This window comes from Myiozetetes cayanensis, unplaced genomic scaffold (genome assembly GCF_022539395.1).
Source record: "Myiozetetes cayanensis isolate MyiCay16 unplaced genomic scaffold, myiCay2020 scf9, whole genome shotgun sequence".
Lineage (NCBI taxonomy): Eukaryota > Metazoa > Chordata > Aves > Passeriformes > Tyrannidae > Myiozetetes > Myiozetetes cayanensis.
Window position 1 is genome coordinate 10,919,865 of NW_026088185.1, and position 12,518 is coordinate 10,932,382.

The window sequence follows — 12,518 nt, forward strand, 5'->3', positions numbered from 1 at the left end:
ACAGGTATTTCGGGGGAAACTTTAAAGTTCTGACTATTTCTTCTTTTTAATGCAGGTCTTCAATAAAAAACTCTTTCAAATGAGTCTGAGACTAAATGAACAAACATTGTTGTTTGTTTATGAGGGTACAATGCATAAGAAAGGAAATCCACATAGCCTATAAGTTAGGAGTTTATTCCATCCCTTGATTGTTTCTGCACAAGTTTGTAGATGAAGAGTTCAGGGAGAGCTCAGTATATTTCATCCAACAATGTTCTCATGGTAAAGAAACATTGAATCTAGGGAACACAATTCATCTGATACAAAAGGTTAAAAAAAGCATAAATAATAGTTACAGTTCCTCCAAAATCTTCAAAATAAAGCTTAGGCATTGCACTGAATTTCCAAAAATCTGGATTTAAATCTTAGAGATTTATTGTTTAATCTTGTCTCTGTCAGCTAAGGCTTGAACTGACAGCAGCAAAATGTCACCTGTTTGCAAACACCACAAGCTGACACCAAAGAGATCACATGACCATTATTTGTCAATGTAGAATTGGTAACAAACAAAAAGATGTCCCCAAGGCACTGTATTTCACAACACCTCTCAGGCTCTACCGTTAGCTCTGAGTGTTGGTAGCTCACTGAATGCCACAGTGAAATGTCTTTTTACAGAATTTCTAGTTCTCTTTCATGTCCACTTATTCCTTCATCAGAGCGGATATCTTCTATGGGATTGATTTCTTTCATTATCGTTCCTTGGAAAGTTATTTATGCCCAATTTTACCATTAACTGAAGTTCATTACTTGCATTCCAACCTGCATCTTGCATTTCTCCTCTTTAAGGTAACTACTTACTGGGAGAAGGCTGGACCAAAACACAAGGAGTCAGGTTCTAAGCCATTCTCTTGACAGCCTACCAGAGAGAAGGGAAGAGCAGTTGTGTCAGTGCTCCATCAAAATTAGAGACTAGGAACAGCAGTTTATTATTAGCCCCTCTGGATACAATGCAAATCCCTTTGTTTCAGGAAAACAAAAGTACAACTCCACTATTGTCTGTTATAAAAGAAAAGTTCTCTAGCTGTTCACTGTAGGAGATACCCTGTCATCTGTTGAAAATGCCTTTGAGTCCAGGGTCAAATTCTGCTCTGTCCTCCTTTTTCGTCCCAGATGAAGAGGGAGTAGTAGGTGGGGATACACACACATTATAACTAGAGCCAGCATGTTCTTACTTTATCCAATCTCACAAGAAGAAAAATGTGTTTTTCTGTATTTGAACTAATTACTGTGACTCCTGCAGAATTCCTTTGAATAACTGCTAGCTTATTTAGAGTCTGTCCTGTCTTAGAACAGTGAAAATTGTTATTGTCAGACTGCTGGAGGATTTCCACTCCAGCTTAATAATACATTGATCTTGTGAATTAAATCTGTCTTTGCCTTGTTGTGTTTTTTTATGTACCTTTGTTCAGTGAAGTAAGAAAATCACCAAATTTGTGGCTTTTCTTTAGGCTGGAGCTCTTGTCCACATCTACATAGATGGGTCTGTGCTGGTCACTCATGGTGGAATTGAACTGGGACAAGGAATTCACACTAAGATGTTACAGGTGAGTTAGGCAGTACCTGAGGGTAAACAAAATGTTAGGAAGATAACTGAGCAAAAAGGATGAATTGCAGTAAGAACTGTAATAGGTAAGATCTAGAGAAATGAGAAAGATGAGTTTAATATTGAGTTGTTGCTTTTGAGTTATTGATGAAGACAAAGCTTCAAAAGAAAAATACAAGTGATAATCAAAGTCACTTTCAAGACCTAGAAAGGAGATAAACATCTCTGTGGTAACGTCACTGTTATTAGGAGAGCTAGGGCACAGAAAGCATGTGCAAAAATGACCCCAATGTTTCATAGCAGAGAGAGTTTAAAATGTTTAAAATATAACTTTGTTATGTATCCAACATCAGTGATAACACCACTTAATTTTTATGCATTTCGGGTGTAAATAGTGATAACCAAAACTATGTTATTTTGGAGCTAAAATGAAACCACTTCTTCAAAATGAGCTGCATGAACATCAGAATATTAGAGCACTGTGAAAAGCAATAAGTTGGGAACACAAACAAAGCCATTTCAAATGAGATAGAAAATAAGATATACAGATTGTATTGTTTTATCTTCTATTATTTATATAGAACTTATATATAAAATATTTGTTTTACAGAATAATTGTTAAGGAAACAAGCATTTGCCCTGTTGAAATAGGTAATTTTTCTGTGTGTGCAAATATATAGGGAGATGAATGGCAGGATGAATTCTTGACTGCCTCTCGATTGACACTGAGGGTCTTTTTGTTTACTCTTACCACAGATTGCCAGTCGTGAGCTGGGGATACCCCTGTCATACATCCACTTCTGTGAAACAAGCACAACAACTGTGCCTAACGGCAAATACACAGCAGGATCAGTGGGAACTGAAATCAATGCAAGAGCAGTGCAGGTTAGACTTGTTACCATTTTTCATATAATTAGTGATTCTGTTGAATACTGAATGTCCCTCTGAGGATTCATATATACTTTCTTTTTGCAGTTCTTTTTCAGCTTGCAGTTCTTTATCTTGAAATTCCACTTGCTGGTTTACTTTATGTGCCTAGTTAAAGTGACATAAACTACAGAACACTGTTAAAAAGGGTCACTTTGCTCTGCTCTCCTGTATCAGGTTTACAAACGTGGGTGCTGTTCTTCTTTAGATTGCTGCTAGATGAATTTATGGATCTTTATTTTTTATTTAAACACAATTTAAAGGAAAATTTAGCATAAGTTATATTTCAGGTACTGTTCTTAATAGTCAGACCCTTAACCTTTGAAATGCTTTGGGACCAATTCTACTTTCATTTATTTTGTAATGAATCGTTCCAGCCACTGGTTTTCCATCTAGTATATCAAAGCAGGAAGAGAGTCAGGTCTTTATCTTCCCATTGTTGATGGTTTCAGCAATAGCCTGACACATGAATACTTCAGTTACATTGGAGCAGTTGCTAATGCCAGTCTTCACAAAGTGCTGCTTTCTAGCTGGCAGATAGCAGAGTAAAGAAATTGTAGGTAAATAAACAGAATTACAGCCCTCAGAATGAATTGAACAAACTAATTTCACCAAGAAAGAGCCTGTATCGCTTTGAAATGAGCAGATAGATTTGGGGTGGTGGGTTAGTCACTGGTGTCCAACCTTCCTTCTCCCTAGAATGCCTGTCAAATCCTTTGGAAGCGTCTGGAGCCTGTTCGAAGAGACAATCCTAATGGCAAATGGGAAGACTGGGTAAGTCTCTCTCTATGGTTCTTAGTATTAAATTATGATAAACCTGTAAGTGTAGAGTTTAAGCTGACATTGTTCTGGAGGGAGAAATGAACTGCGTGAACTAAACTGGAAGTGAGAAAGAGTAATTAGGTGTAAAATGGTGTAAAAGCAAGTGGTACAACACAATGTTCTGGTGAATTTGGCTAACTTTAGTGGTTTCGCAATGCCCCCTGCTTCTTAAAGACATGTCCAGGGCACAAGGGAATATAAAGCTTTTACTCAGGGCTCTTTCTTTCTTTAATTTTTTTTTTTTAAGTTTCACTTTTTCTTTAAATGTGAGGTAAAGAATTTTTCATTTTCTCTCTTTAATAATGAGTATACTTTTTGCAGATCAGTGAAGCTCACAAGCAAAGCATCAGTCTTTCAGCTACTGGCTATTTCAAGTAAGGAAAGACATTGATCTTTTTTAATTTCTCATCGCTGGAGTTGCTACTTTGTCAGTAGGTTGCAGGAAGGATAAAACTGGCCCCATTCAACTTCCTTAAGGCCATATCAGATGCAGCACCCAAACCATTAACGAGTTGCCTTGACCAGAGACTGCAGCGTTTAACAAGGAATTCTTCTCTTCAACCCATAAGGATTTTGGTAGCACTTTATATCCTTGGTTAGCAAGTTTGACAATGCTCAAAGTCTTCTCCAAGGTCAATTACCGTAGGACACAGGAAGCCCACAAGGAATTATGTTCCATGGCCATCATGATTTGCAACCCTCCAATGTGCCCAGATTAGTTCCACACAACGTATCAGTGGTGCTACACTCTTTGACTACTGGGATCCTATGGAAATAGTCATCTTAGAGAGTTCATGTTACCAGGGAATCATAGAATGGTTTAGGTTGGAAGGGACCTTAAAGATCATCTCGTTCCAACCCTCTGCCGTGGGCAGGGACACCTTCCACTAGACCAGGTTGCTCAGAGCTCCATCCAACCTGGCCTTGATCACTTCCAGGGATGCAGAGTCCACAACTTCTCTGGGCAAGCTGCTCCAGTGCCTCACCACCCTCACAGCAGAGAATTTCTTCCTCATATTTAAACTAAACCTACTCTCCTTCAGTTTAAAGCTGTTAACTCATATATCATGATACGTGATTCTTTTAGTGATCTCGACAGTGAGGACAAGGACAGGGAGTGGGAGGTATCTCGATCAAATTCAGATAATCTGAGGTGTGTTCTTACTTCCTCCAGAGGTTATGATACAAACATGAACTGGGACACAGAGGAAGGCCATGCGTTCCCATATTTTCTCTTTGGAGTTGCATGTTCTGAAGTAGAAATTGATTGTTTGACAGGAGCCCACAAGGTAATGTCAAAAAACACAGTGAACTTGAATTGGAGTTGGGTGAACTGTCCACGGTCATTACATTCCTACTGCATTTTTTTCTCTGGCATTTTTTAAAATAAGAAGAGAGATACAGCCAGCAGAACAATAAATGCCTGTAGTACTCTTTACAATATCATTTGTTTTTCCTCTTCTTGCAATAGAAGCCTGATGTTAACCAGAAAAATAAGAAACACTAGGAGAAAGTGGAAAATAATGTGATGACTTTAAAATTCAATTAGACCTTCTGAACCCTGCAGGTTAAACCATACCATTAGTTACAGTCTCCTGTTTAACAGCTACATTTAAAACAGGTGAAGCCACAGTCACATAAAGGGGAGTTGCAAAGGGCAGTTTGTGCAGGGAGAGCTCTCAGCAGCACTGTATGGAGACCAGTTCAATGGCTTTGGTTACTGGGGAAGCACACTTGGCTGCAGAGATGGCCAGATATCCTGTAGCCCCTGTGGAGCTAGACTCCAAAATCACTGGAGTCTGTGAACCTCTCAAACTACACCATGCTGGGATTTAAGAGGAGAAGCCAGTGGACATTGTACAGCATTGTGTAACAGCCCCTGAGACATTCTTCCCTGTCCCCTCCTCTACATAAAGAGCTTCTGTTGAAGTGACTGCTTCCACACTCACAGCACAGCACAGGAGATGGCTGGACATCACTTCAAGCAATGCAGTTTCTATTTGAGAACAAAGCTATTCTTGAATTCATGATCATCCTGTGTGATGTGTGCATCACATTCCAAGTGTCAGGCCAAAAACTGTTTATCGAAATAAACTCTCCATCTATACAGTCTGTCTCCAGTAGCTTTCATGTTTCAGAATAAGTTTGTAATATTTCTAATAACACATCTTTCATGGATGAAACTATAGATTATTTAGGATCCCTTTGTTGTGTATTTTAAATATAACTGTATAACACTTTTTGTTTATTTAACAGAACATCAGAACAGACATTGTCATGGATGCCTGTTTTAGCATAAATCCAGCTATAGATATAGGACAGGTATGAATTTCCATAGTTTTGCTTTATATCAAATGTTAGTGAAATTTCTATTTGTGCCTACATGATTGCTATTATTGGTCAATTTAATAACTACCAAAGCCTATGAGACACTGCCCATTAATATTCAAGGATGTTAGATTGACAGATGGATTTGGTTTTATTTGTAGCTATAAATAAAAGTTACCTTTTGTACTTCTTCGTCCTCTGAGATGTGATGAGAAAAACAGGTCCAATGGACTTCGGAAATGTCCTACAGGATTAGCACCCTGAATCTCCTCATGACTTTCTCCCTGAACAGTTTACTCCACCCCAGAATTACTGACTGAGGGCTAAATCTTAACCAGCTTCAGAGTAGTGTTGGCTTCAGCCGTGATGTAATGGAAAAGGCTGTTGAGATGGATCAGACCTTTCTTTAAAGGTCTGTTATCTCCATAGCTGTGTATGATGGATTCAACTACATGAATCTAGACACATTGAACAGTGACAAAAGTGGTGTCACTCACTAAAAATTTGTAAATGAGAAAGTAGTGGTGAACTCAGACTGTAAACGATATTTGTTGTTTCTTTGCAGAGTCGGAGGAAATGCTCCTAAAAATGTGACCTCCATTTAAAAGCCTTTCTTATCCTGCTATTTGTCCTATTACAGGCTTATCCTCATGTATTTGCCCTTCACCTAAAATATTATGTTCATTTTGCACACTCATGGACTGCCAAATCTGTCAAATCCAATTCTTTCTTAGCAGTTTAATTCTATGTTCACCTTGCATCAACGTTTACATCACTACTGACACAGTCCAGGTGTCTACTCAGCAGTTGTTCCTTCCTACATGACGTCGGTCTGTTATTTTCTCTTCATATCCAAACTATCCTCTATTTATGTCTGATATACTTACTGGCTGTCTGCGAATCTTTTTAAGCAAATATTAGATTGGGCAGACTAAATATGTCATAGTCCCTAGACAAATATCTCCTCACTGGGGTTGCTGTGGATTTGACTCAATTCTATTTGGCAGTTTTGCAAGAGCAAACCAAAGGTAACTGTACTAGTTACAGGGAGATTAGCCATGAATACAGAAGAGTAGAATCTGAGCCAATGAAAATATTTGTCAAAGTCAGATGAGGACAGCCTTGTCCTATTTAGGTCTATGTTGATTAATGTAAGGAAAGATGCCAGTTCATGTGTAATCTTACAAAGTAAGTTCTGATTGTATATCTGTTTTTATCTTTAAAAATGACTGAATGAAATGTAAAAGTTTACCTTTTTTTTCTTTGTTCAGATTGAAGGGGCCTTTATTCAGGGGGTTGGTCTTTATACATTAGAAGAAGTCTACTTTTCCCCAAAAGGAGAGCAGCTCACCCTTGGCCCAGATACATACAAGATCCCTGCTGTCTGTGATGTTCCTGAGCAGTTCCGTGTCTATTTACTGCCCAATTCACGCAACTCAATTGCCATCTATTCTTCCAAGGTAAACATGCCAAACTTACTGTTTGCAAGCACAGCAGGAGATTCTGCTGCAAGACTGTAGTGTATGGTATGTTTTGCTTTTTTTTTGGGGGGTGGGGAAATTTTTAGCTATGGAGCAAATTGGTAAACACTGATGTTCTCAGGTTTTGGGACTAATTTTCTTCCTATGATTTATTGCTATTGCAGTAGCACTTAGAAACCCTAATCAAAATGGAAACTTTTATGTAAAAGAACACAAAACTGTTGTGCTGTAAATCAAAAGTGAAAAAGACCATCTTGAAGAGCTTTAATTGCCTAAACAGGAGTACAGATGGAAAAAGGAAATATTGCTATAATTTTAAAGGCAGAGAAGTGATGAGACAAGAGATTAAGTAACATTCTAGAATCTGACAGGAAACCTGTGATAGGTGTGGGAATAGAGCCTGGTTTTTCTATTAGCCGTGGCAGAGCACCATTCTTTCTGTCCTAAGGATACCTCACCCTCTGAGGAGCCACTAAGTGCTAGAACTGAGCACTGTTCATAGACTCAAAACAAAAGCAAAAAAAAGGCACCTCAGAAGAAAAGGAGAACTAAAGGTAGGTGTAAACCTCAGGATACTAAAAGACAGGAATGCCCACAAGTCCAGCCATGCATGTAGAGCAGGTATAACAAAGTGCCATGGTTGAACCCCAGCAGGCAGCTAAGGCCCACACAGCTGTTCACTCACTTGCCCCCCATGGGATAGAGGAGAGAATCAGAAGGGTGAAAGTGAGAAAACTCATGGCTTGAGATAAAGACAGTTTAAAAGGTAAAGCAAAAGCTGCACATGCAAGCAAAGTGTGATAAGGAATGGAATTCATTCACTATTTCCATCAGCAGGAAGATATTAATCCCCAGGAAAGCTGAGCTCCATCACCTCTAACGGTGACTTGGGAAGACAAACACCAGAACTTTGAATATCCCCCCCTTCCTCCTTCTTCCCCCAGCTCTGTATGCTGAACATGAGGCCATATGGTATGGAATATGACTTTGGTCAGTTTGAGACAGCTGTCCTGGCTGTGTCCCCTCCCAGTTTCTTGTGCCCCCCAGCCCCCTTGCCTGTGGGGTGGGGTGAGAGGCAACAAAGACCTTGACTCAGTGTAAGCCCTGCTCAGCAGTAACTAAACATCCCTGTGCTATCAGCACTGTTTTCAGCACAAATCCAAAACACAGCCTCATATTGGCTACTGTGAAGAAAGTCAACTCTACCCCAGCCAAAACCAGTACACAAAGGAATAGAAATTTCCAGAAGAAAGTCTGCTTCATATTCTTATGGCCTTACATGGTGTAAATGAGTAAAAAAACCTCTTCCCCATGAAGAAAACAGACAGAGACTAAGGGCACAATTCTTCTCAAAATTAGACAGCACAAACTTTATCTATGCAAGAGGGGCTATGAGGACAGTGGAGGCGGGCAGTCTTTCTTCCTCTATTTCATCATGAGGAATTAATTCCACTTGGATATAGAAAAGCTAGTCTTTGGGAGAAGTCATGAGTTATTTCACAGCTTCATAACATCAGCACTGAAGTCGTGGCAGGAAGTTTTTTTGATACTGTAGCTTTATTGTGAATTTTAAAATTACCCCCACCAGTCAAATTCTGGTCCTTGATGGTTTTCTGATTTAAAAGTTCTCAGAGATCCAAGGAAGTATGTTGAATCCAAATATGCTGGACATGACCAAATACTGAGCTGCTGTGATTCAGTATATTTCAGATAAATACAGCAGAAATGTGCTGATTTAACTGTCTGCTGGCAGTTTCTAAAGCCAGTCTCTCCAGCTGCCTCTCTCCTCTACCAGGGCATGGGCGAGGCTGGGTTCTTCCTGGGCAGCTCAGTGTTCTTTGCAATACGAGATGCAGTGGCTGCTACACGGAAAGAAAGAGGATTGTCCCTGGACTTCACACTGAACAGCCCCTTGACTGTTGAGCGGATTCGCATGGCCTGTGCTGATGTCTTTACTGACATGGTGAGTTATTTTCATTCCTTTCCGGAGCTGGCCAACTCCTTAATTCTCCTTCATCTGAATGGGCTGTGCACCCAGATGAATCAGTGAGCCAAATCTCTTTTCTTCAACATTTAGCAGAGCTCTGCACTTTATTTTATCAGTGGCACTTTGTTCAGCTCTGTTGACAGAGTAACATGAACTGACAGTCCAGAACTGAGGAACCTGTGCTGTTTCCTCAGTGGTAATGCTTCGATTTATTTACCTCCTTTAAACTAAAAGCCTTGAAAGTACTTTGTCTTAGTGTCAGTTTATTTGCATTAGAAACTTTGACTGTGTCTAAACACAGAGTGCTAGATGTGCTCCATCACTTGTCCTTTGCCCCTGGTCTACACTGATTCCACTTCGAACCATGTAACCCAGTTGCTTTTTTTTCTTCCTGGAAAGCAAGGTAGGTGGAAATATGGGCTGATGTGCATCCAGGTCTTGTCACAACATGGAGTGAAAACTACGCTGGGTGAACAGGAGCACTCCCAAATAAAATATTTTAGATTTATGTTTACATGTGAGCATCACCACTGACAGAGGCATCCACAGAATCTAGGGGCGTAAATTTAAGATATTCACTGTAATGGGCTAAACTGTCTAGGTCCCAGTTACTTCATATAAGCTCATTTTCTGTGTCATGATATGAGAAGTATTCCTAGAGTTGCTTGAGTGAACACACCTTTGATTTTTTATAAAAAAAGCAGAGGCTAGCAATGATCCTTCCCAAAACACAATCCATGTCCAGCTGGCTTCATGACAGCCCTCCACCTTGACCCTCAGGCCATGCTATAGCTTCTTTGTTTTCTAGAATAAAGAGACATTCAGCAGACACTTGAAATGATCAGGATAAAAAGGACAATGGATTTTAGATACCCCAACCTTCTTTTTATTTTGACAAACATGCAAGATGTCCATTTTCTGCCTATCTCAGACACTATAATGACTTCGTAGGTATAATGCATAGGCTTGAAAATGGTGCAGATACCACTCTTAAAGTGCGACAGAGTACCAGCTCTGGCTGTTTTTGACATTCCATTATCTTCTAATATCTTCCCTCTCACACAGATGGAACACCTAATGCACAACTGGTACACTATGCCCTTTTAGTGAAATTCTCCCCACAGTCACTGACATTATTTGGATAGCCACCTGTGTGCTTTGCCTCTGCATTCTTCAAAATGAAGATGGCAAGAAAATGCACCTCACCCTCGCAGTTCTCTGTGTCTTTCTTTCCACAGTAATGCCTCAATCTGATCTTCCTATATCTTGCTCTTCCCTCACTAAAGGGGTTGGCAGTAGGACAGAGCAGCAGACTGCTGGACAGTACTTTTTTTTGTAGGACTCTGAGGCAGGACCAACTTCCCTCCCTGTATCTGTCCTAGCCAACAATGATCATAAAAGAGTTTCTTCAGAAGGGTGGGCAAGATGGGAAATATGACATTGTTTTCTGATGAAAGCTTTAGCCACTTCACAGATTTTCCAATGCACTTTTCCTTTTGGCACTATAAAAGCAGATATCTGAAGCTGCTTAATACATTGTCACTTACCCAAATTTCTGTTTATTTATAAGTTGAAGAGAAAAGGAGAAAAAAAGAGAATAAAAAATTAAAGTAGTAAAGCACAGGAGCAATTATGAAATAGATAAAAACAGCAGGGGTTTACCAGTCATTCTCCCTCAATGCATATTCAGCCAGAAAGCAAACTAAGCAAACATTTTGGGAGCCTGGAAAACAGGAAGCATCCAATCAAACTGTGACAAGGTCCATCAATTACAGCTTAAACTTGAAAAGCCCAGTGTAGCTGAATTTGAACAACTCTCTTGTACCCTAGACTGAAAATTTCTCTTTGAAGAGAGGCACAGGTTGGGTCAGGCAGACCTGCAGGCCCTGTCTCTCCCAATGGCAGCCAGCCAGAGACTCCCTGAGCTCAACCTCCCTGGAGGTTGGGGCTGTGAATTCCACATCCATCCACTTCTGCTTCCTTCTGTGCAGGACATCCAGCAGTCAAAGTGTTTCGCGGTGATAGAACTTCTCATATTCATAGAAGTTATAACCAGGATTAGGAACCTTTGTGGGCTAAAAGTGCTGTGCAAGCACTTGGGGAAAACTCAGAACTTAAATAATGGTGAAGTTGTTATCCAGTCATCAGGAGCTGATGTTCTGTCTCTAGGACATTATGTCATTAAACCATATTGCATGATGGAACCTCTTCTGTCAGTTCCTCTCATCTGAGCCTTTCAGGCTGTGAACTCTCCTGTGCTATGGAGATATGAGCTTAATTACCTGTTCAATCACCAGAATGCCACTGTTAACTAGAAGTAAGTTGGTTGATTTCACAACCTTTTATAATATGGGAAAATGGAGTTTTGTGCATGCAATGACATTTACATGGCTGATAAGGAACATGCATTTGTGAATTACAGTAGCTCTTTTTTCCCCTTAGCAAAATGACGTTGTTTTTCTTTATATTTTATTTCAGATTCCAAAAGACAAACCTGGAACCTATAAGCCATGGGCCATCGATATAGTTTAGTACTGCTTTCCTGAGTATCAACCTACCAGGTGGTTCCTTCAGCCACCTACTCATCAAAAGCATTCGTGCAAGAAAGAGCTGTAATACTTACCTGCACACACACATATATGTATCACACTGTCTTTGCAGAACAAGATATAAGCACCAGTTCTATTGTAAGTCTCTGAGTAAGAGATCACTCATTACTGTGTTTCATACTACACTGGAATACTTGTTAAGTTACCCCAAGAACTTCAAAGAATTTGCATGAGATTTTGAAAACATCTGCAGTGAAGAGCAGATCACAAATAGAACCATTTTGTCACTTCTGCATCCAGTTTGAGAGTCATAGCTGTTGTTATTTATTTCTCTCTTCTTCTAACACACAAAAATCACAAAGATCAGAATTATACATTGTACAAATTACTGGTGGGCAATGTATCAATATTTCAGTAAAAGAGACATTCTGAAAGTACCTTCTGCCAAATATTTCTAGACACCGATATATTATTACCACTACAGTAACCACAGTAATACACCAGTACAGCTTCTTTGCTTCCTGCCAGCCTACCTCAAACCTGCTCCTTACCACCAGATCTCTTTGAACCACTACCAGCTTCAGCCTCTCTCAGAGCTGGAGTATAATCACTGCTGTTCACTGCCTTGTCATCACTTGCTCCTCTGCTCCTCTTTCTTACCCACAGTTTTGCTCCTTCTTTCCAGCAAAACGGTGAATCAGGACGTAGCTGACGTGTTCATCTGTAGGTGAGGAGAAGGCACGATGTGAGAGAGGTGTGCTGGAGGCAGGAAGGGTTAGAGCAGGACAGGTTCCCAGTACCAGCTTCGAGTGACCATAACACAGGTGAGGTTGCCCATTGCA

General features: G+C 40.0%; 1 protein-coding gene across 1 annotated transcript in view; it reads left to right on the forward strand.

Moving 5' to 3' along the window:
- Positions 1-11,768, forward strand: part of LOC126652773 (aldehyde oxidase 2-like) — a 42,844-nt gene extending 31,076 nt beyond the window's left edge. Inside the window, exons 27-35 of the mRNA XM_050339878.1 lie at positions 1,488-1,583; positions 2,339-2,467; positions 3,209-3,283; positions 3,653-3,705; positions 4,506-4,620; positions 5,588-5,653; positions 6,931-7,119; positions 8,936-9,103; positions 11,606-11,768. Of these exons, the coding sequence (XP_050195835.1) occupies positions 1,488-1,583; positions 2,339-2,467; positions 3,209-3,283; positions 3,653-3,705; positions 4,506-4,620; positions 5,588-5,653; positions 6,931-7,119; positions 8,936-9,103; positions 11,606-11,659 (945 nt within the window). The 3' untranslated portion in view covers positions 11,660-11,768. The remainder of the gene's footprint in view (positions 1-1,487; positions 1,584-2,338; positions 2,468-3,208; positions 3,284-3,652; positions 3,706-4,505; positions 4,621-5,587; positions 5,654-6,930; positions 7,120-8,935; positions 9,104-11,605) is intronic.
- The last annotated feature ends 750 nt before the right edge of the window (positions 11,769-12,518 follow it).